General features: G+C 40.7%; 1 protein-coding gene and 1 pseudogene across 2 annotated transcripts in view; both read right to left on the reverse strand.

Moving 5' to 3' along the window:
- WDR35 (WD repeat domain 35) overlaps positions 1-24,146 on the reverse strand; it is a 69,225-nt gene extending 45,079 nt beyond the window's left edge. For both annotated transcript variants that reach the window (XM_036262616.1, XM_036262617.1), the window contains exons 1-10: positions 24,029-24,146; positions 23,236-23,353; positions 17,475-17,546; positions 16,096-16,188; positions 13,136-13,264; positions 9,656-9,789; positions 7,614-7,779; positions 7,343-7,491; positions 3,160-3,285; positions 364-549 (exon numbers count right to left, since the gene is read on the reverse strand). In XM_036262616.1, coding sequence (XP_036118509.1) covers positions 364-549; positions 3,160-3,285; positions 7,343-7,491; positions 7,614-7,779; positions 9,656-9,789; positions 13,136-13,264; positions 16,096-16,188; positions 17,475-17,546; positions 23,236-23,353; positions 24,029-24,052 — 1,197 coding nt within the window. In that variant the 5' untranslated portion in view covers positions 24,053-24,146. The remainder of the gene's footprint in view (positions 1-363; positions 550-3,159; positions 3,286-7,342; positions 7,492-7,613; positions 7,780-9,655; positions 9,790-13,135; positions 13,265-16,095; positions 16,189-17,474; positions 17,547-23,235; positions 23,354-24,028) is intronic.
- LOC118630682 lies at positions 19,696-23,211 on the reverse strand (annotated as a pseudogene).
- Positions 24,147-24,255: the final 109 nt, after the last annotated feature.

The following is a 24,255-nucleotide window of genomic DNA, read 5'->3' on the forward strand; positions in this document are numbered from 1 at the left end:
ATTTCTCCCACCTCTCTCTGTCTGTCTGTCTCTCTACCCCCTTTCCACTCTCTCTAAAAATCAATGGAAAAATATCCTCAGGTGAGAATTAACAAAAAGAAAAGAAAAAAAGCTTCAGTACCAAACTGGTCAATATAAAATGTCAGTGGTCTAGCTGACAGGGGGGAAAATAAATCAGGGGACACAGAACCAATGGGGTCATATAATTTTCCAAAACAGAAGTCTAGCCAGCCATGACCTACAGACCCGATACTTCCCCGTACCTGCCAGTACAGTAACGACCGCTTATCAGGCACATAACTGCAGCCCAATTCTGCCACGTAGCTGACTGATCTAAATTTTACAATATCCAGGAACACCTACCTGAGGATGATTTTCATCAGCTTTCGTAGCCAAAATGCAGAAATCTCCACAGGTAGTAATAGAAATGAGACTCTTCACATATTTAATGTATTTCTCATTGTTTTTTGTATCCCAAAATATAACACAGTACTCCGGACGGTCAGGTCTGGTATAAGCATAAACTACAGTATTTGAGCAATAACCCCACTAGGAAAAAACAAAGGAAGAACAGGAGGGAAGAAGGGAAGGAAAAACAGAAAAGGGGAGAAAGAACATTTGACACTGGAAAGAAAGACCATATTCCTCTATTTTTACTGTAGAAATAAAGCAGACATGTGGTTTCTCAGTCCTGACAAAATGTCTTCTGCAGAAACGACGACAGAAGGTCTGAACACTCAGCTCAACACCCTTTCTCATTGAAACAACAAGAAATCTAAGAGCAATAGATAGTTATAAAACAAATAATATACTGCAAACCTAAATTAGTTCAACTCGCCTGATTTTAATTTGTAAGATTTAAGCCTCAGGGGTGAAGAGTTCAGATTTCTCAATAGTCAATAATAGCTGTCTGGGGACAATAGGAAAAGTGAATCTGGTCAAAAGTTTAAATTCTAGTCCCCAAGCCAAATTCAAAAACAGATGCTTTGACTTTGTTCCATCTGCCCACATTTTTTGTTTTTATCAGAGTAACATATGCACATGGTTTACAGTCAAATTCTACATGGTTTATTTAAAACAAAAACAAAATGTCGACTCCCCCCCCCCCCCATTTCCTCCTGGGGAGCCATTTACAACTCTTCCAGCTGCACTGTGTCGGTATTTATCTCCATGTCGCATGTGTATTGATTACAGAACTTAGACACTTAGAGCTTTGCCTTCCTGCTAACTCTCCCAACATACTTACATGTAACTTTGAATAAGTCAATATTCAGAGTCTATGTCATTATGACTGTGTTTACTATTTAAAGCTAAGCCATGTTTACTTTTTTATACCATGATTACTTTCTTAAATTTTACTGTAAAATAATTTTAGATTTATACAAAAGTTGCAAAGATAGTACATAATTCGCTGTACCGCTCTCCCACTTCCCCTACTGCTAATACCTCATGGCACCAGGGTACACCTGTGACAACTAAGAAACCAGCCCTGATGAAGCACTAGCAACTAAACTCCACACTCACCGGGATTTCATCAGCATTTCCCAATGTCCTTTCCCCTCCAGAACCCTACTGAGGATCCGTTACACTTAGTCACCATGCTCCTAGGCTTCCCTGGGCTGCGGTGGGTTCTGTCTCCCCTTGTTTCTGATGATCTCCACAGTTCTGAGGAGTACAGGACTGGCCAGGTATTTCGCAGAATGTCCTTCAGTGTGGTTTTGTCTGATGTTTTTCCCGTGCTCAGGTGAGAGCTGTAGTTTTGGGGAAGAGCTCTTCTGCCATGTCACATCAGGGGGTGTGCAATATCCACATGACACCCTGATGAGGCTGACCTGACCACCTGATGAGGCTCACCTGACCACCTGATGAGGCTCACCTGACCACCTGATGAGGCTGACCTTGACCACCTGATGAGGCTGACCTTGACCACCTGATGAGGCTGACCTTGACCACCTGATGAGGCTCACCTGATCACCTGGACAAGAGGGTGTTTGCCATGTTTCTCCACTGTAAAGTTACTTTCTTCATTTCCCGTTTCCATGCTGTACTCTTTGGAAGTGAGTCCCTAAATGCAACCCACACTCAAACCGGGGAAGAAGGGGACCATACGTCACCTCCTGAAGGGGGCGGTGCCTAGTAAATTCGAATACTTCATTGAGGAAGATTTGTTTTGTCTCCCCCACTTCTTTAGTTAAATTATTTATATCAGTTTGTATTCCTGGACACTTGTTTTATAATTTAGGTTACAATTCATTGTTGTTTCATTTATTTTGTTGCTCGAATTGATCCACCTTTGGCCAATGGGCGCTCTTTCTGGTTGGCTCCCCTGTCTCTTTGGCCCGCCCCAACCTCTTGTTTTCGGAGCACCCCTGGCTGTCGTGCCCTGTGAGATGCTCCGTGCTCTCTTGCACTTTCCCCACGCTAGTCCTAGAACCAGCCATTTCTCCAAGGTTCTTTGCCCTTTAAAAATTAGATGTGGAAGTCTTTTTAATAACAAATACCCTTAGTAGTTTACCAGCTCAGTCTCATCCTTCAGAACTTATTTTGGGTCAAACGTTAAATTTAAAATAAAATACTCATTAGTTATTATGCTGCTTATTCTCATTTTCCCCTCTGATTCATTCTCTGCCCTTCTCTACCATTCCCTGGGCTACCTTGCCCTCTGGTTTGGCCAAGAGAAGACACCAGCAGATGGAGACAGGGTTGAAGTGTCTACTAACCGCCCCCCCACACACACACACACACACCCTCCAAGCTGCCTCTGCACAGCCACAGCTCTAGTGGGCTCCAGAACAATACTTCCTTACCTTGCCCACCGCTGCTAGCCTCTAGGTGCTTACTGTGCCACCCCGTACCAGTCCCCTTCACCCTGCCCATACTCCTGTACCAGACCCTGCCTCGGTCTCTCTCAGTGACTCCTCTGAGGTGCCTTCTGTTTCCTGTGGGACCCTGACTACTGGAGTAATGTTACTAATTACGTACAGTATCCTAGAAAAGTTCACTAGTGCGAAGGTCTTCACACTAAAAAGCCTCCTTTCGGCTGGTTTCTAAAACAGGCTAAGAAGACATGCAAGAAGCATATATTATACTTTGAGCTATAACAAAAGTATTTAGTAAAAAAGCAACTTTTTCTTTTTAACAACTGTTCATAATACTCACCTTGTAATCAGGTCGAATATTTGCAAAATATATAAAATGATCTACAGCTAGTGCAATTTTCAGTCCACCACCTTCCCAAGACAGGGCCGATATCTGCTTTCCAGAAACCTTCAAGGTGCCTAGAGACTGAAAGATGATTACATTGAACCTAAAAACATCACAAGTAAATAAGCTACAAATTACTACCAATCACCTCACCGGGATCAAAACTAGAATGAAAATTATTTTGTGGAAGGTTACTACTCACTTCAAAATCATTTTCCTTGAATTTTTATAATGAAAACCATACATATGATAGGAGAAATGTATAAACTATAACCAAGGAATTCAGTATCTAATTTTATCAAACCTAAGATGCCAGAGATTTTAACATGCATCTTTATTATGTGTAACTAAGGAAAGAAAAAACACATTGTTAACTAGAATAAGACAACTTCGATTATAAGATGCATCCAATTTTAGAGTTGCAAAAAATTGTGCTTCTTAGAATCAATGAATTAATATAACAGTAAACTCAATCCTTCAGTCTCGTCTCTCATCCCTCACAACCAACCAGTCACCGAGCCCTGTTGCCCCCATTCCTATATTCCCTCCACCACAACTGCCTCCTTTCTTGAATGAACTATAGTAATAGCCTCCTAACTGCAGTTTTTACCTTTCATCTCTTTCCTCATTCCCACCCTGTACCCCCAAATTCAATCTCCACTCTACTGTCATAAATATCTTTCTGGAACACAAATCTGATCATATCCTACCTTGCTTTTTAAAATGTTTGATAATTTGCCCAACAGGTATGCCTCACTGGTTGAGCGTCGACCCATGCACCAAGAGGTTGCTGGTTCGATTCACAGTCGGGGCACATGCCCAGGTTGTGGGCTCAGTCTCCAGTGGGGGGATGCAGGAGGCGGCCAATCAATGTTCTCTCTAGTTGATGTTTCTATCTCTCTCTCCCTCTCCCTTTCTCTCTTTCTAAAATGAATAAAGAAAAAAATATATTTTTAATACTACAATGTTTGATCATTTTTAAAAATCAGTAGTTCCCACTATCACATTCTTTAGCACAGTGTGCAATGCCTTTTCCCCTTGGAGACAACACTACCCTCTTTGGCTCAATACCCCCTATTTAGCCATAATTACTGCGCTCGCATGAGGAGAGGACTTGGCCTCCACACCCTTGGCCCGTCTAGTATCCCGCCCCCCTCCTGCTGTTTCTCGTCCTCCGGGAATGCCTCTATTCACCCTTCAAGATGCAACGTGAATATTGTTTCCTGCCTTCTCCTCTCCCTCCGTGGCTCTGGAGAATTTAGACAGTGAGCTACCTGAGAGCACTAACTTTATCACATTCACATTTATTTCCCTAACCCTTCATAAACTGATTGGTCAACAGGTACTCAATAAATATTTATGAAGTCAATAAATGTATAGTAAACTAAAGTAATGTCTTCTAACATAGTACATTTTATGGCTAAATTGATGAGTGAATAAATGAACACACAGATTGTTTTTAATGTGGCCATAAAAAGAAAACATTTTTAATCTATGCTTGTTTGACAGAACAGTATAATCCCAAGAATGCAAGTTATACTGAATCCCTTGTTAAGCAGATTTGTTCTAAAGTCAAATGTAATGCATTACGCTTCATTGACCAAGAAGTTACCTTCCCTGTCTTAACATAAATCCAAAAATAAATCCCCCATATATTCACTCATAAAATATTAAGTGAGCCCTGGCTGGTTTGGCTCAGCAGTTAGAGTGTCGGCCCGCAGACCAGAGAGTCCCAGGTTCGGTTCCTGCTAAGGGCACGTGCCTCGGTTGCAGTTTGTCCCCGGCACCAGTTGGGGTAGTGTGGGTGGCAACCAGTCGATGTGTCTCTCTCACATCGATGTTTCTCTCTCTCTTCCTCCCTCTCTCCCTCCTGCTCTATCTGAAGATAAATGCAAAAATGTCCTCGAGTGACAATAAATATACATATAGTGACTAATAATCCCTGAGGAACTATGCTAGCTACTTTCAATTACAACTACACCAAAACCAGATACAGTTTTCACTTTAACACATAGCACAGGGTTTTGCAAGATAAAGCAAACGAGCCTTAGAATCCATGCTTTTCTACTCGGAGAAGGCTGAACTAACAAAATAAGCAGATAAAACAATTTAACGATAAATAAGCTGATGGCGATGAACAAAAATAATAAAGAATGGGAATTAAGAAGAAGACTAGAAACCTCAAAATAAACATCAGATGTTTAATCATTTAGGACCCTTGAGAACTCTGCTTCTATTTTTCTTTAGTGTTTACATCTATGGGAATGTCATTAGCTGACAACGCGGAAACAGTGCCCACTCTCTAGAGCAACTTCTACTGGGTAACTGAGAGATACCGACTCAAAACATCAGCCGACACCATTTCTTATTCTTACAGAAATTATTAAAATGTAATAAAAGGTGAATGTTAAAATATTAATATAACTGGTGAAGGCTTTGTATAGCAAAATTACATAGTTTTGAAGTCTATGGTGAATTTATCAAAAGCAACAGAATAGCCAAAAGGGGCTGAATATATTCCAGAGTTAGAAAATGAAATAGGGCCCTGGCCAGTTTGGCTCAGTGGTTAGAGCGTCGGCCTGCAGTCCAGAGAGACCCGGGTTCGGTTCCCGCTAAGGGCACATACCACGGTTGCAGTTTGTCCCCGGCCCTGGTTGGTCATGCGGGTGGCAGCCACTCGATGTGTCCCTTTCACGTCGATGTTTCTCTCTCGCTCTCTCTTCCTCTCTCTCCCTCCCACTCTATCTGTACAAAAAATGGAAAAATGTCCTCGGGTGAGGATTTAAAAAAAAAGAAAAAGAAAATGAAATAGGTAAAACTTTATTAAGTTGAGTTACTAACAAGTTCTCATTTTCTAAACTGTTTAAAATTCACAATATATTCATTCTCCTATTTGATATTTTCCACTACTACTTCAAGAAATCTCTCTTTAAAAATTAAATTTGGGCCCTGGCCAGTTTGGCTCAGCAGTTAGAGCGTCGGCCTGCGGTCCGGAGAGACCCAGGTTCGGTTCCCGCTAAGGGCACGTACTTCGGTTGCAGTTTGTCCCCGGCCCTGGTTGGTCGTGCGGGTGGCAGCCACTCGATGTGTCCCTTCACATCGATGTTTCACTCTCTCTCTCCCTTCCTCTCTCTCCCTCCCACTCTATCTGTACAAAAAAAAATGGAAAAATATCCTCGGGTGAGGATAAAAAAATAAATAAATAAATAAAAATTAAATTTGGTAATAATGCCATTGAGAAGGATAACGTGCATTTATTAAAACAATGCTTATCTTTTAATGTAGAATCACTTATTAATTATTAAGATAGATTTTCTTAAAATAATTGATTATTCCACAACAAATTAAACTATTAGAAGCTTAGAGGAAGGACAGATAGATACATATATTTAATATCAATGCACATTTAATATATCACATTAAAAATCCAAAAATTAGCCCTGGCCAATTTGGCTCAGCGGTTGAGCATCGACCTGTGGACCACAGAGTCCCGGGTTCGGTTCCTGCTAGGGGCACGTACCACAAAAAAAATACATAAATAAAAAATGTTTTTAAATCCAAAAATTAATCTGAAACAACTAAATTACACCAAAAAAAAACACTTAAAATCCAGCTGCAAAAACACATGCATATTCAGATCACAAAGAAAATATTCTAAATAATTATTCCATGGTGATATCCTTATGGGAAACATCTGGTTTTCTAAATGTATAGAGTAGAAAATAAACTCCAAGATAAAATACAACTACGAAGACATATAATGAGGACCATTCAAAGATATACACCTGATTATTTTTAATGTCCCTTATAAAAAATGTGACAGCCCTGCTAGTGTGCCTCCGTTGGCTGGAGCGTCATCCTGTGCACCGAAGGGTCATGGGTTCGACTCCTGATCAGGCACATGTCCGGGTTTCAGGTTCCATCCCCCATCAGGGCACATGCAGGAGGCAAACAATCAATGTTTCTCTCTCTCTCTTTCTCTTTCTCCCTTCCTTTCTCTCTAAAATCAATAAAAACATATCCTCAGATGAGGATTAAAAAAAAAATGTGACAAGTTTATACCTTTCCCCCTCCTTTTTTGCTCTCCCTCACTCGCTGCACTTAAATGGGAAGAAGACAAACTCCTGAGCACACTGACCTCACCGAACGGAGTGTAGAACTGCACGATGTTGAGATCCTTCTCCTGCGCGCCGCCCACTCTCTGGGAGCCCGCCAGGGCCAGCACGCTGCCCGTGTGGTTCCACTGGATGCTCACCACGCACATGTTCGTGTCAATTAAAACAGGATCTTTCAAAAAGAAGAGATGAGCCAACTGTGGTTAAACAGCCGAGAGCACCTTATAATCTTAAGGACAATTTTTAAATACTTTTTTAATTCTCCACATTAAAAAAAAAAAAAAAATTACATACTTTGGTCGTTCTCATGTCTCATTATCTGGCACCTCCCGTTGTCGAAACAAACGGCCAGGCAGGGGCAGTCGGGCTCCAGGTAGCCCTCTGTGCCGTGGTACCAGTGAATCCCAGCGATGCTGACGGCTCCCGTGACACTCACCAAACAATTCAGCTTCATTTTCATCTAAATAAAATCAGTTGTGTTACTGCTCCATATTTTAAAACAGATCAGTAAGGATAGATTCTCATAGAAAAACAAAGAAAATAGGATTTTTAAACCTGTTCAAATGCAAGCTCCATCACTTACTGGTTTCCCAACCCTGAACACATCACTTCACCTGGGTTTCAGTTTTCCCCATTTGCAACATGAGGATTAAAAACACTCAGGTTTTGCCCTGGCCGGTTTGGCTCAGCAGTTAGAGCGCGGTCCTGAGAGACCCGGGTTCGGTTCTCGCTAAGGACGCGTACCTCAGTTGCAGTTTGTCCCCGGCCCTGGTCGGTTGTGCGGGTGGCAACCACTCGATGTGTTCCTTTCACATCGATGTTTCTTTCTCTCTCTCTCTGTTCCTCTCTCTCCCTCCCACTCTACCTGAACAAAAAATGGAAAAATGTCCTCGGGTGAGGATAAAAAAAATAAAAATAAAAACACTCAGGTTTTACAAGACTCAAATGACAAGAGGTACAGAAAAGCACTGTGGAAATAAGTGTCATGTAAAAGCTGGCTTAATGACTTCCATTAATGAGTGGGTGTGTGCAATGTCCTGACCCTACTAAAATCATCAGATCTATCACAGCTCAATCTTGCAAAGCCAGAGTCTTTCTTGAGATGATGCAACCCGAGCCCATTCATTTGCTTCTTTCCAGAACCTGCCTTCTGTCCCTTACTGTTTAAGTCTTCCATTCCTTTCACAAACAACCTTCATTCAGTGGCTTTCTACAAAAATATCTGTGGTATCTCACGGAACTCTGGCTTCGGGTATGAGAAGATACAAAGATCAAACCGCACATCTTCCTGCTCAGCATCCTTCAGCTTCGGGACATGAAATCTGGGCCTTCCAGCCACCAGAAAATCGGAACGGAAAGCAACCCAGAGGTTTTTCTAATAAAAATAAATTTTTTAGACGATTTAAACCCAAATTTAATACTTTTTTGGTTTTTTTTTAATTTGTTTGGGTGACATTGGTTCACACAACCATACAAGTTTCATGTGTACGACTCAACAAAACATCATCTGCACACTTCATCATCACCCATCGCCCCAAGCACAGTCTCCTTCTGTTCCCATTTACCCCCCTTTGCCCACCTCTAACTACCCCACCTACCTTCCCTCTATCACCACACTGCTGTCTGTGTCTGTGTGGTTTTCGATTAATCCCTTTACCTTCTTTCATCTAGCCCCTCCAAATCCTCTCCCTGTGACAGCTGTCAGTCTGTTCCATGTGCCCATGCCTCTGTTCCTATTTTGTTCATCCATTTATTCTGTTCATTAGATTCCACATATAAGTGAGATCACAGGTATTTGTCTTTCTCTGACTGGCTTATTTTACTTAGCATTATAACCCTGAGGTCCACCCATGCTGTTGCAAAAGGTAAGACTGCCTTCTAACGACCAATTAGTACTCCATTGTGTACACGTACCAAGCTTTTTATCCACTCATCTACTGATGGGCACTTGGGTTGTTTCCAGATCTTGGTGACTGTAAATAATGCTGCTATGAACATAGGGCTACATATATTCTTTCAAATTAGTGTTTTGGGATTCTTCAGATATATTCCCATAAGTAGAATCACTGGGTTAAAAAGCAGTTTCATTTTTAATTTTTTGAGGAAACTCCATACTGTTTTCCACAGAAGACTGTCTTGATTACACAAATCATCATAAATAAATGTGTACAAAATAAATAAATGAAATAGACACATTAAAAAATGTTTTTAAAATTAAATGTCAGCTCTAATAACATTTAACATTTTGAAAAAATAAATGTGTACATGTATATGAATGATATATAAAATTAAAAAATTATATAAATAAACTAATAAATATATGGGTATATACTTACTATAAAATTCCCTTGACTATCATAAATGTGTATTTCTCCATTTGCCATTCCAAACAGTAAGACTTTACCATCTGTGGACCATGCCACATGCCACAACTGGACCCCCTTCAGGTCTTTCCCCCAAATTCGATTCCCTAAAACAAAACATACAACATAATTATTTCATTAAAAGTTCAAGGTTGCCTATCAATGTTTCTCTGTCTTTCTCTCTATCTCCCTCCCTCCCTTCTACTCTATCTAAAAACCAATGGAAATATATCCTCAGGTGAGGATTAACAAAACAAAAAAAAAGTAAAACCTTTAAAAAAAAGTTCAAGGTTGCCCCGGCTGGTATGGCTCAGTGGTTACAGTGCCGGCCCTCGCACCAAAGGATCTTGGGTTCGATTCCAGGTCAAGGGCACATCTGCGTTTCAGGTGCGATACCCAACCTGGGTCAGGGCACATGCAGAAGGCAACCAATCAACGTGTCTCTCTCAAATCAATGTTTCTTTTTTTCTCTTTCTTTTTATCTTTCTCTCTCTCTCTCTTCCCCCACTCCTTCCCTCCCTCCTTTCCACTCTATCTAAAATCAATGGAAAAATATCCTCAGGTGAAGATTAAAAAAATAAGTTCAAGGTTATGATTCTCCACAACTGCTCTAAAGATCTTGTTTTGCTAAGAGCTCTCATATCCTTCACAGCATTCACACATGTTCAGTTATTTGGTCGGCATTACTTGTGAGCAACTACAGTGCGTACTGCATGCTAGGCACCCTGGCAAACATCTGACAGAGCAGCTGTTTCCGACTCGCTCCCTGCTCTTCTGAACTCTGACCCGGAACCTGACTCCACTGAGCAGGCGAATTCATCTTCTACTTCGGAAAGAAAATAGAAGTTTTCTAAAGAAACCCTTATTCTTCCCTTCAAACATTCAGAACGTAGCTGAACCCACATTGACCCTTTCTGCTTTGCCCCCCAATACAAAGAAAAAGGTATGTCCCCAAGCAGACCCTCATCTAAGGCGAATCCCTGCACCTACTCTCTGATCTAATCCCTTCCAAGCTTTACAAAGACCTCTTTCAACTCTCCTCTCCAGCTCTCTCGTGAGTATTTAAACATATTCAGATCTGTTCCTCCTCATAACTACCACTTCAAATAAAAACAAACAAAACAGAAAACACTTCCTCAAACCTAAGTTCCCGTCCAGCTACCAACCTCTTTCTACCACTCCTTTCCCAGCCACACTTCTTGAAAGAGTCACCTATATCTGTAGTATCCACTTCAGCTCCCACTCAACCCTCACGCCAACGAAATCTGGCTTCTGCCCCACCTCACTGAAAATGCCTTCAGCGGGTCACGAATGGCCTGTTACTAAATCCAAGGATACTCTGTTTTCTTTTCCTTTTTGACCACCCCTTCCTTCCTTTCTTCTTGGCTCCTAGGAGTCCATGTTCTCCTTTATCTCCAAGACTTCTACTTTTTAGTATTCTTTATGGAATTCTCTTCTTCTGCCATCCACCAAATGATGTTGGTTTTTAGTCAACAGATGGCCCTTAGGCTGTCATCTATTCCAATGGTTTAAATTACCATCCATATGCTGGTGATTCCCAAGATTATGCCTTCAGCCCAGATATTTCTGAAATGCAGACATACATGTCTAACTGTGGTCTAGACATGTTTACTTGGATGTCCGATGGCATGACAAAATCAACATGTTCAAAATCAGCCTTTCTGCCCTGGTCGGTTTGGCCCAGCTGTTAGAGCGTCAGCCTGTGATCCAGAGAGACCCGGTTTCGGTTCCCACTAAGGGCAGGTACCCCAGTTGCAGTTTGTCCCTGGCCCTGGTTGGGTCGTGCAGGTGGCAGCCACTCGACGTGTCCCTTTAACATCGATGTTTCTCTCTCTCTCTCTCTCCCTCCCACTCTGTCTGAATAAAAAATGGAAAAATGTCCTCGAGGATAAAAACAAAACAAAAACAAAAAAAAAACAGTCTTTCTCCCACATCTCTCATTTAATAAAAGACACCATCATCTATCCAGGTGCCAATGCTAAAAACCTGGATATCACCCTAGACACTTCCATCCCCTCACCCCAATCCAATCCATTCTACATCCTAAGTACCTCTGAAATGTGTCTGCTTACTGCCCCTCCTGGTCATCAGCCTGGTCCTGGCTACTAGCCATCGTCTCTCACCCGAATGCCATAGTAATTTCCCAGTCGGTACACCTGCCCTCTGTCTTTCCTTCCTCCATTCTCCATATCACACTCACAGAGATGTTTCTAGAGACCAAACCTGATCACATTGTTTCCATTCTTAAAACCTTTCATTGGGTTCCCAATACTCTTAGAGATAAATCCAAACTCCTTTTATAACTTACGATCTCCACAGTCTGGCCTCTGCTACTCTCTAATTTCATCACACACAACTCTTCTCCCTGGTATTGTACTATACTGATTCTCAAAATATTTTCAATACCCCAAACGTGGCTAAGTTCAAATCCTCAAATGCTATTTCTTAGGCCCGAGATATTCTACCTATCAACCTTCCTTGTGGCTAATGCTTCATCATAGACATCACCTCCTCCAGGGTGCCTTCCCTGATCCCTCCAAGTCTGGGTTAAAAACATCTTCTGCATTTTTCTGTATTTTCCCTGTCTCAGCACTTATCACAAGGCACTGTAATGCTTGGTTACTTATCCATTTCTCCTAATCTAAACCTGGACTAATTTTTTTGTTGTACCTAGTGCCTAGAACTACAGCTGTGATTTTGTAGGCACTCGGAAACAAACATTTATGGAATACACAGTTATACACACACAAATTTTTTAAATCAGAAAAATAAAAATGACTTCAAAATAAATTATTTCTCTTTAGACAAGAGTTTCATATTAAAGCAAAGGTACATTTCAGAAGCCCAGTGTTGTCTATGACCTAGAATTTGATCGCTTCTTAAACTTTTGGCTAAGATCAAGTGTATGAACTAGAATTTGAAAGAGTTTTTAAGGCTACAAAACACAATTAACAATGACATGCTCAGTTCTATTAAAAAATAATTGAGTGATCATTTCACAATATATAAATTATCAAATCATTACGTTGTACACCTGAAACTAATGTTATATGTCAATTATATCTCAACTTAAAAATAATAACCAGAGATTATTATATATCTATACACTTTTTGAAATTAAAGTCTACATACTTATAATACAGTGTAATAAGTATAAAGAGAAATTATATAATTAGGCAGACATATTTAAAATAATCCTGAAATTTTAATTCACTTTTTTAAGTGCCACTGTAGGAAATTTTTTAAAAATAGACTTTTTTACTTGAATATACTTAAAAATAAATGAATGTCATCAAATTATAAACCAACTGTTTTCTCTTTTTATGTTTATTTTTCTGTCAGATGGCTAACATATAGTAATTACTTTAAACCTCTAAAGATGACAATGTCAGCTGAGTCTTGACCTTAGCTCTGGGGATAACCAGGCATTACCATCCACAGAACCGACTATCACAGCGCCGTCTTCGTACACAATGCAGATCTTCTGCCCGTCCGCGGTCCAGCTCATGCTGCGAACCACTGATTTATTTCTGTTGTTGATCATTTCCTCGTACCAGGAGCCTATTTTCACAAACAAGAACATTACAAGTCAAAACTTCCACATCTATGAAATGGTACTTACGATTTGAAAACATTCCATGGAACACAATGTAAAATAAATAACTGCAAAGTTTTCTACAACGTGAGACATTAAACTGTAAAACCTTCCAATCCAACATAAACAAAATGAAAAATTAACTTAGGCCTGAACTAATAATTGCTTCAAAGAGTATCGCTGAAAACGCAATAAATTCCCATCTTTTTTTCTTTCCCTCTTTCTTCCTTTCTTTCAGTCAATTAAAAAGTCAAACTTCACTCTAGGAATATACCCTAAGAAGCCTGAAACACCAATCAGAAAGAATATATGTACCCCCATGTTCGTAGCAGCACTATTTACAATAGCTAAGATCTGGAAACAGCCCAAGTGTCCATCAGTAGACAAATAGATAAAAATGTTGTGGTACATATACACAATGGAGTACTACGCAGCTGTAAGAAAGAAAGATCTCTTATCCTTTGAGACTACATGGAGGGACCTAGAAAGTATTATCCTAAGCGAAACAAGCCAAACAGAGAAAGACAAGTATCATATAATCTCACTTATTTGTGGAAAATAATGAACATAACAGTCTGAGGAATGGGGTAGTCCCAGAGACGTGGAAGTGGGGTACAGACTAACAATCCCCAGAAGAGGGGGTGGTGGGGGAGAGATAAACCACAGAACTTATATGCATGTATGCATGAACAATGGACATGGACAACAAAGCTGGGGACAGAGCAGGGAGGGAGGGGGAGGGCGGAACCAGTGGGAGAAAAAGGAGAAACATCTGTAACAAAAATAAATTAATTAATTAATTTTTTAAAAAGTCAAACTAGCCCTGGCCAGTTTGGCTCAGCGGTTAGAGCGTTGGCCTGCGGTCCGGAGAGACCCGGGTTCGGTTCCCGCTAAGGGCATGTACCTCGGTTGCAGTTTGTCCCTGGCCCTGGTTGGTCGTGCGGGTGGCGGCCACTCGATGTGTCCCTTTCACATCGATGTTTCTCTCTCTCTCTCTCTCTTCCTCTCTCTCCCTCCCACTCTCTCTGTACAAAAAAAATGGAAAAATGTCCTCGGGTGAGGATAAAAAAAAAAATTTAAAAAAAAAAAAAAAAGTCAAACTTCACTTACTTTTCAAGGGCCAAAACAACTGATTTTTCTCAAAGCTAACTTTTCCCACTTGAACACACTTAAGATAATAATTAAGAAAAAAACAGAATAACCACAATAACTTTGTGTATATGCATAAACTCTCCAATGATTAACTATAAGCATAGGAAATACAAACATATTAAGTATAAACTCTAAGCCTACTTTAGAAACATTTTAAACAGTTTATATCAAATTACTGATATCACATTATGAATGCTGAATAACAAAAACGTTCTTGTGCACAGGTTTGGAGTGAGATGTGACTTGTCTCGAGGTAACAGCAAACGTGAGGCAAATCACAAGTCTATTTTGTTTTGTTTGGGGGTTTTTTTGATTTTTTTAAATCCTCACCTGAGGATATTTTTTCCATTTATCTTCAAATAGAGTGGGAGGGACGGGGAGAGAGGGAGAGAGAAGCATCGATGTGAGAGAGACATACTGACTGGCTGCCTCCCACATGACCCTGACCAGGGTGGCGAACAAACCGCAACCAAGGTACGTGCCCTTGATCTAAATCGAACCTGCAACTCACTGGTCTGTGGGCTGACGCTCTAACCACTGAGCCAAACCGGCCAGGGCTGTTTCTGTTTTTTTAAAAGGCTTTACCACATTTCGGTATAGGGAACTCTAGCCTGCTGAGTTCATTTGGAATACATGATTATCAGAGCAGGGTATTGTCAGAGTCAGGACTGAGGCCCTGACACCCTTCCCTGGAAAAAGACAAAAGTTTATCCAGTCTCTCGTACTTTCACATCCACACACATAAACTTTAAAAAATAATAATAAATTTGTGTACTATGGCATCTTTTTTAACGAAGAATTTTTAAATGGTATACTCTGAACATTTTCAAAACAACATCCATGAACTAAGGTACTCTTTTCATTTCAAGATGATAGCTATAGGCCTCCAGAGAACACATATTATGAGTTTTGTGGGATTTTCTTTCACAATAGTGACACACCTAAATTATTCCTTCTCTCAACTCTCTAGTGGGCAAAAGGCACAAACTGTGAGCCAGAGTCAGAGCTGAGATAAAATCCACATCCATGAAAGACAAGGAAACTAACTGACTCGAGGAAATGAATTATTTCCTTTGACTCCTTAATAAATATGTTTTTACCTACTGACCTAATTCCAGTCACTGATCACAGAGGAACTAATTCTTCTTGGAAACCTGGAAAAGCAGGAGCTACCTCAAGCAGAAACTATTCTGCTAAGAGTCTAAGTTAATTTTGGAGATAACCAACAGTCACCCAATTCGCTTTCCTAATACAAGGTCACAGTTCAAAGGAAATGAAGTTAAAGGGAAAAGTAGGGACCAAGAAATCCAGAAACATCACCCCTGTGCAGTCAGGATGAACTCCTATGGCTGGTTAAAAGGGGTCTATTTCTGCCCTGGCCAGTGCGGCTCAGTTGGTTAAGCACTGTCCTGTGTACCGAAAGATTTCAGGTTTGATTCCTGGTCAAGGCACATGCCCAGTTTACTGGCTGGAGGCAGTTTCTCTCTCACATCAATGTTTCTTTCTCTCCCTCTCCCTTCTTTTCTCTCTAAAATCAATAAGAATTTTTTTTTAAGGGGTCTATTTCAAAGACATTATTTCCCCATTCAAATACTGTAATCCAGACTCCAATTTGTGAAAGATTATATAAACTCTCCTAATATACCTTTATAAAACATCCAAACAATGATAAGCCCATTTTGATCACTGGTTGTCAACTTCTGATATTGTTCATTCCATGTGACAACTTGAACACAACCTAAAAAATATAAAACAATTTAGAAACCACAAAAATGCTATAATTTCATGCATATTTTTATAACAAATGCCAAAGAGTATGTTAAAATCAATACAGTTCCTGTCCAACTAACCAATCCTTAATATTAGTCAAAAATATTCATAGGATATAGTTACTATTATCACTCACTTTTTACAAGAATGCGTAACACTATTTTTCATGTCTGTTCCTATTTCATGCCGGCAAAGCACCTATTATGGTCAGATGCAAAAGCTGCTATGTATCTGCTGCCAGACACAAAGATAAGATTTACCCAACTGGCCAGACTCCCAAGGATTATAATGCCCAAAGGACATCATACTAAGTACTTGGTTGTTTTTGGTTTGGTTTGGTTTTGGTGGGGGAGGCGGGGGGGATTCTTTATGGTTATGTCCCCTAATGTCTCTTCTCCATACCCCTTTGTTTTTCAATCTATTAGTAAGACACTCTTAAGCAAATCTTAGACATCTCGGTTATATGAACAAATGACTTTTTTTTTTTTTTTTTTAGTTTTTGCAATCCCTAAATACTTTAGTGTATATTTCTTAAGAATAAGGACATTTTCTTTCATAACCACATTACAACTCAGGAAATTTCACATTGATACAATATAATTCTCTAACCCATAGTCCACATTCAAATTTTATCAACTGTGTAATTAATGCCCTTTACAGATACTTGTTTTTCTCATTCCAAGATCCAATCTAAGATTAATAGCTCATTCAGTTGTGCCCCAGCCGGTGGCTCAGTTGATTGGAATGTCATCCTGTGTGCCAAAGGGTTGCGGACTCAATTCCCAGTCAGAGTACATACCCAGGTTTCGGGTTCAATCCCCAGTCAGGGTGTACAGGAGGCAACCAATCAGTTTCTCTCTCTCTTTCTCTCCCTTCCTCTCTCTCTAAAAATCAATTTTAAATAATATCCTTGGATAAGGATTACGAAAAAACACAATAGTGCATTCAGTTTTTATATCTCTTTAGTACTTTAACCTGAAACCATGGGACAAATTCTCAAAAAAGATTATATCCTATCCATAGACAGATACAGTATTTTCTAATATATAAAATAACAGCTACCATTTTTCAGATTAATTGAAGATGTTGTTTAATCATGTAATGCAAAAGTTGTTGAATGACTCTAGGCTGTATTATGGCTCAATAGAAATTACTACTTTATTACTATTATTGAAAATGATGACAATTCCGCACTAAGGAGATGGTTTCCAAATGCCTAACCATGAAATATAATTTAAAAATTACATGACTTACCACTATGACCTTCAAGATTCTGATTCATAGAAAGGTTATTAGGAGCTGCAAGACCCCTCAATTTTGCATCATCTAGAAAAAGCAAAAAATAATAATAAAACTACTATGGTAAATATATAAAAGTGACAGATTATAAGATTTTGACATTTCTTGTTTTTGAAAGGAGACTCTATTCCTGGATGATATTAGAAAGATTTGTTTTAAGTATGCCTCATTCTAATCTATTTTTTTCATGGTGGAAACATGGACAATAATACATACACCCTTGCTAAGGTATTATTCTGGCAAAATACAGCAAAGTGTATATAAGAACATTGTTTACTCCGTATATTAAATAATTAACAATTATTATTAGTACTACTTATTCCTTCCCAAAAGATCACAAATAGAAATATTTATGACATGTAGATTTAAAAAATCTAAAGCAGAAGAGGGATAAAAAGCAAAGACTTTGGAAACTGGTTTTACTAGATTTTATAAAGTCTTGTATTTATTCATTCATTCAGCAAATGTGTATTGAATATCTACACTGTGGGAGGTTCTGGATATAAAATGATGAACAAAATAGCCAAGGCTTCTCTCCTGAGAGAACTTGTAGTCTGCTGAAGGGATAGATGTTAGATGCATGCTCACATGTGCACATAAATACATCAGTATAAATGTACATATTAGTATTTATATAAACTGGAGAAGTAAAGGCATAATAAGAGATAGTAACACACAGGGGTTAATTTAGATGGGAGAAAGGGAAATCAGGGAAGACTTTCTGAATAAAAGATGTTTAAGCTGAGACAGAGATAAAGTGAGATGGACAAGTGAGATAGGGAAAAGGGGAGTATTCCAGGCTAGGAAACAGCCAGGGCAAAGGCCTGGGGGTTCAGGGGTAGAGCCTTTGACAAATTGAAAGAAAGCCCCGTTGAGTTATGGGAGAATGACATAAGATGAGACAGGAGTGATAAGCACAGGAAAACTTATGAAGTCTTTGTAGGAAATTATAAGAATTTTAGATTTTATCCAATGTGCAATGAAAGCCTTTAAAGACTGCTTTTTTATTTAAGTTATTTGTTCTCTTTGATTACTAATCATACTATATATAATATACACAATATTAATATACATCATTTCAGTAATGTCATCTTCGCTTGGAAAATCGGATCATTACATGTAAAATATAGCCTTCTAAACCTTCCATTTAAAAATACAAATTTATGAAAATCTTAAAATTTTGTGACAATGGTAAGTATAAAGGTTGATGCTAAAAAATTCTACTTTCTGCCCTGGCCAGTTTTGCTCAGCAGTTAGAGTGTTGGCCTGTGATCCAGAGAGACCCGCGTTCGGTTCCCACTAAGGACACGTACCTCAGTTGCAGTTTGTCCCCGGCCCTGGATGGGTCATGTGGGTGGCGACCACTCAATGTGTCCCTTTCACATCGATGTTTCTCTCTCTCCCCCTCCCCCCCCACTCTAGCTGAACAAAAAATGGAAAAATGTCCTCGGGTGAGGATAAAAAATTAAAAATAAATATTATAAAAATATTCTTTTTTAAAATATGTTTTTGGTTATTTTTTAGGGAGAGATAGAAACATAAAAGTGAGAGAGACACATCCATCAGTTTTCTGCCATATGCACTCCAACTGGGGCCTGAACCCCACAGCCTAGGTATGTGCCCTGACCGGGAATCAAACCCGCAACCCTTTGGTGTACAGGATGATACTCCAACTGAGCCACCTGGCCAGGGCTAGACTACCCACTTTAACACCACAGTCAGCTGTCAAACAATTAAGATAGAATAAATATTGTGGGCACACACATTAGTTTGAACTTTTTTTTTTAAATCCTCACCTGAGAATATTTTTCCATTTATCTTCAGATAGAGTGGGAGGGAGAGAGAGAGGGAGAAAAGGGAAAGAGAGAAACATTGATGTGAGAGAGACACATCAGCTGGTTGCCTCCTGGGGCCGGGGATGAACTGCAACCGAGGCACATGCCCTTGACCAGAATCGAACCCACGACTCTTTGGTTCGCGGGCCGATGCTCTAACCGCTAAGCAAAACCAGCCAGGCTGAACATTATTTTTTAAACATAGGGTTCTTTCACTCACTGAATCTTTAAAAAATTATACTGTACACTTAAAACTTATTCAAGTATTCTAAAAATATTTGATGGCAATATTTTTCTTAACTTATAGCACTGAAAATCCATTCTAAAGCCTTTAGCTACAGTCACTGGAACCAAGTAAAATTAGTGATAAGTGATTCTAATGGTTTATAGGACCTAATATATTTGAAAATATGATGAAATAGTTTCCACTGGTTTATATTGTCTGAAATCACAGTTCTGCACAACGAACATGTTTTCTCTGTTAAACCATAAAGGACAAGACTCTACATAAAGTATATGCTGACTACCCGGGCTGGTTTGGCTCAGAGGTTAGAGTCTTGGCCTAAAGACCAAAGGGTCCCGGGTTCAATTCCCAGTCAAGAGCATATACTTGGGTTGCAGGTTTGATTCCAGGCCCCAGTCGGGGTTGTGCAGGAGGAAACCAATCAATGTGTTTCTCTCACATTGATAATTCTCTCCCTCCTTCTCCTCCACTCTATCTAAAAATCAATGGAAAAATATCCTTGGGTGAAAATTAACAACAATGACAAAAAAATTATATATATAGCCCGGCCGGTGTGGCTCAGTGGTTGAGCGTCAACCCATGAACCAAGAGTTCGCCAATTCAATTCCCAGTCAGGGCACATGTCCAGGTTGTGGGCCAAATCTCCAGTAGGGGGCATGCAGGAGGCGGCCAATCAGTGTTCTCTCTCATCAATGTTTCTATCTCTCTCCCTCTCACTTCCTCTCTCTCTAAAATTAATAAAGAAAAAATATATATACATACACACACACACACACTAACAGATGAGAAGAATATGGTTTTGAAATTTTGCTTTATATATTGAACAAATATCATCCACAGCTGAACACTGTCTCTTGCTGGTAGCAATTCCATAACTTGATCATGCAAAAGATATTAGCAAAACCCATGTGAAAGTTCTGATTTCCAAATAAAAGGCCAAAAGTTTTAAATGAAGCCACCAATTCCCAAGATTCCATTGAGTTACATTACTAAACACCCCATGGCCAATAAGGTGACAAATCAAATTGGCGTGGGAACAAAAATCTGGTAATACTGACATAATTATTCTAAAAGCACATGCCAGTAACCCTTGGATTTAAAAGGTATGATGAAAGAAGTCACCCTAATAAAACAAGGCATTGAAAATCCATGAAGACGAATTTCAGAATGAAGTCAGTGATTTTAACAATCCAAAGTATCTCCCAGGAGTTCCAAAAGTCCAAAGGACTTAAAAAGATTAAACTGTGACAAAGCTAACTGAGAATGAAAGATGTAAGAGAACAGAAGATGCTGCTAAGAATACGAGTAACCACGTACAAATCTTTGAGAGCCTTTATCTTAGGAAAATCTGGCTGACATTCATAAATATCAATCTTTGCATTTTACATTTATAAAAATTGTTAGCAGCCACTTCCAAGAGAAATTCCTGTTATATGCCACACAATAATTTGACAAGCAAGATCAAAATATATGGACGACATTTTTGCAACATTTTTGAAAAGATAGAATTCTGAGAAGGTGCTAGGGCCATGTTCTCCAGACTGAGAATTGATAGGATCGCCTGGCTGCCGTGCTGGTCTGTGTGAATAGCTGCAGGTGACTGTGTACACATCCCCAAGTAGAGCTTTGGACACCTGAGCTGACACCTCTGGAAGCTGGACTTTCAGCACATCCTTTAGGTATGGAGTTGGTCTGGATAAGAACATTTCTAGAATGAAGGCAGGAACCTCTCCCTGCCAATCTTGTTGGGTAGGCACATTGGAAGTCTCACCACCTGCAGTTCCTGGAGAACTGTGCACATGGCTACAGTGGGCTTGCAAGATCTAGGAATACTTTTTCTCTGACCCAAATGTTTGCTTTAGGGAGATATCTCCTCTCATGATGATGAGTGGACAGAGGCCTCAGCGGCAGTGACAAGAAAAGCAAGAGATGACATCTCAACCCTCATCAGGGCCATTATTCTCAAACCCTATCACAAGCAACTCTGGCCCAGACCAGCAGCCCTTTAAAGACTTTTTTTTTATCCTCACCCAAGGACATCTTTCCATTTTTTTGTTCAGATAGAGTGGGAGGGAGAGAGAGGAAGAGAGAGAGAGGGAGAGAGAGAGAGACATCGACATGAAAGGGACACATCGAGTGGCTGCCACCCGAGCGACCCAACCAGGGCCGGGGACAAGCTGCAACCGAGGTACATGCCCTTAGCGGGAACCAAACCCGGGTTTCTTGGGACCGCAGGCCGATGCTCTCACCGCTGAGCCAAACCGGCCAGGGCCCTTTAAAGACTCTTTAGCAGGGGAATGACAGGATCTGGTTCCTTTCTTTAAGATCACACTGGCTGGAGTGTGAAGAATAGTCTAGAAGGAGGCAAGAGACAATGGATGGAGGGAAACTAACCCTCATAAGCAATCCAGGTGAGGGATGACAGTGGCTGGCACTAGAGAAGTCATAGAGGAGACAAAGGGAAAGGATGGATTCAGATACATTTTGGAGACAGAAGCAATAGGGTTGTTAATGAAGGTGATGTTAAGGGGGGGAGCTTCTAGCTTGAGCAAATGGATAAAATTAAGACGTTTGCTGAAATAAAGAAACAAAAGATATTTGGGAGAAGATCAAGAGTTTAGTTTTAGACACAATAAGTAAGAGATGCCTATGAAAGATTCAGTGATGTTCAAGTTTGAAAATCAATATTGAGCTGGAAAGATAAATTTAGGACTCATCACCCCGTAGATGGCATTTAAGCCGTGGGAATGAGAAAATAAGTATAGAGAGCATACAAAATAAAGAGAAAGTTCTCAGGAATTCTAACTGTTAGAAGAGAAAGAGAATATGGTAAAGAGGCTGTTAAGTTCCAAAACAAGTAATTTACTCTATTTTCCAAACTTCTCAAGAAGTTCTACTTTCCCCCAACCTTGGAGTATCCGGATGAGGCTCTAACCAACTGAGCTACCTAGCCAGGGACATGAATGCATTTCTTTTTTTTTTTTTTTTTTAATCCTCATCCGAGGACATTTTTCCATTTTTTGTACAGATAGAGTAGGAGGGAGAGAGAGGAAGAGAGAGAGAGGGAAACATCGATGTGAAAGGGACACATCGAGTGGCTGCCACCCGCACGACCAACCAGGGCCGGGGACAAACTGCAACCGAGGTACGTGCCCTTAGCGGGAACCGAACCCGGGTCTCTCCGGACCGCAGGCCGACGCTCTAACCGCTGAGCCAAACCGGCCAGGGCATGAATGCATTTCTTAATGTAACGAAAACTTGTTGCATATGTTAAGCAAGATAAAAAGGCATGTATAATAACATACATATGCATATATATTTAAGAAACATAACAGAGAGAGAAATTTTCTTTTAAGACTGTTAATAAAACCAAAATATTGAAAGATTAAATGACTAAACATCAGAAGCCAAATTCTTGTTCACTTTCCATCAGTAACTTCAGCAAAAGCCATCTGAACTTGACTGCAAAAATACTCTAGAAAAAAACACCACAAAATGTTTGGGATTTTGCCCACCCCACCCCCCAACTCCTTTAATTTTTTTTTTTTTTTTAATCGCATACTGACAATAACATGAGCGAATCTCTAGCTAGTTTTCCACCAAGTTCAAACATTTGGGCTTGCATTCATTTACCTACCTGTCTGTGTCTCTAATTTCAAAACTTTCAGTAATCCATCTTCGCCACCACATGCTATGAATCCTTGGTCCTTGTTCCAAGATATACATTTCAGCTTCACGTTATTGGGAATGGCAATCTGAAAAGTAACCACAGCCACGCTCACAACTTTTTACGAAGGAGGCGGGAAGTGAGTCTGCAGGAGAGGAAAGGCTGAAGACAATTCCCAAACGGTCAGCCTTGGGGTGAGATGTTTTTGGAAAGGGGCGTGTCCCTGAACTGTGCGGGGCCCTAACTTTGGGGGAAAGAGAGAAAGGTGCACACAAAAGAAGGGCGCAGCGAGGAACCCAACGGGGGAGTCGCCTGATGGGTTTTTTAAAGCGGTGAGTGGGACACGGGGATATAAATCCCTACCATCGATCCACATTCGCCTTCACACACACACACACACACACACACACGCTCACACACTCAGGCTATGATTTTGTAATAATTTTCACGGAGCTCGTGATGGTCCAAAGAATAAGTCAGCTGGGTCAGCAACAGGTGGAGAAGGAGAGAGGGCAGCACGTCGGATGTGTCCCGCGGGCCCTGCTGACGAGCCCAGCCCGGGCGGGGAGGGGAGGGGGTCCTGCGGCAGGGCTGCCGGCTCCGCCAAGGACTATCTGGGGCTCGGGACCGGCCGGAGGAGGTCCGAGGCTGGACCCCCCAGGAAGGTTGGAGGAAGGATGGAAACGCCGCGATCCGGACGCCCGGCTTCGCGGGCAGATGCGGGAACCGAGAAGGAGCGAGGGCGCCCCCAGGGAACACTCACTCTCTTGCTCAGATAAAAGAACATCCCGGAGGCCCCGAGGGGGCGACCCCAGCCGCCGAAGCTCGCAAGTGGAAACTAAGTCGCCAATTGCCAGTACCGGCCGCTCTTGGAAGCTCCCGTTGCCCTGGCAACCGGTCGCATCCGGGGCGCCCGGGGACACTTCCGGTGTCGGTCGTGCACGGCTCAAAGGGCGTCGTGCGCCTGCGCGGACGTCGAGGCGGGGCTCT

This window comes from Molossus molossus, unplaced genomic scaffold (genome assembly GCF_014108415.1).
Source record: "Molossus molossus isolate mMolMol1 unplaced genomic scaffold, mMolMol1.p scaffold_m16_p_15, whole genome shotgun sequence".
Taxonomy (NCBI): domain Eukaryota; kingdom Metazoa; phylum Chordata; class Mammalia; order Chiroptera; family Molossidae; genus Molossus; species Molossus molossus.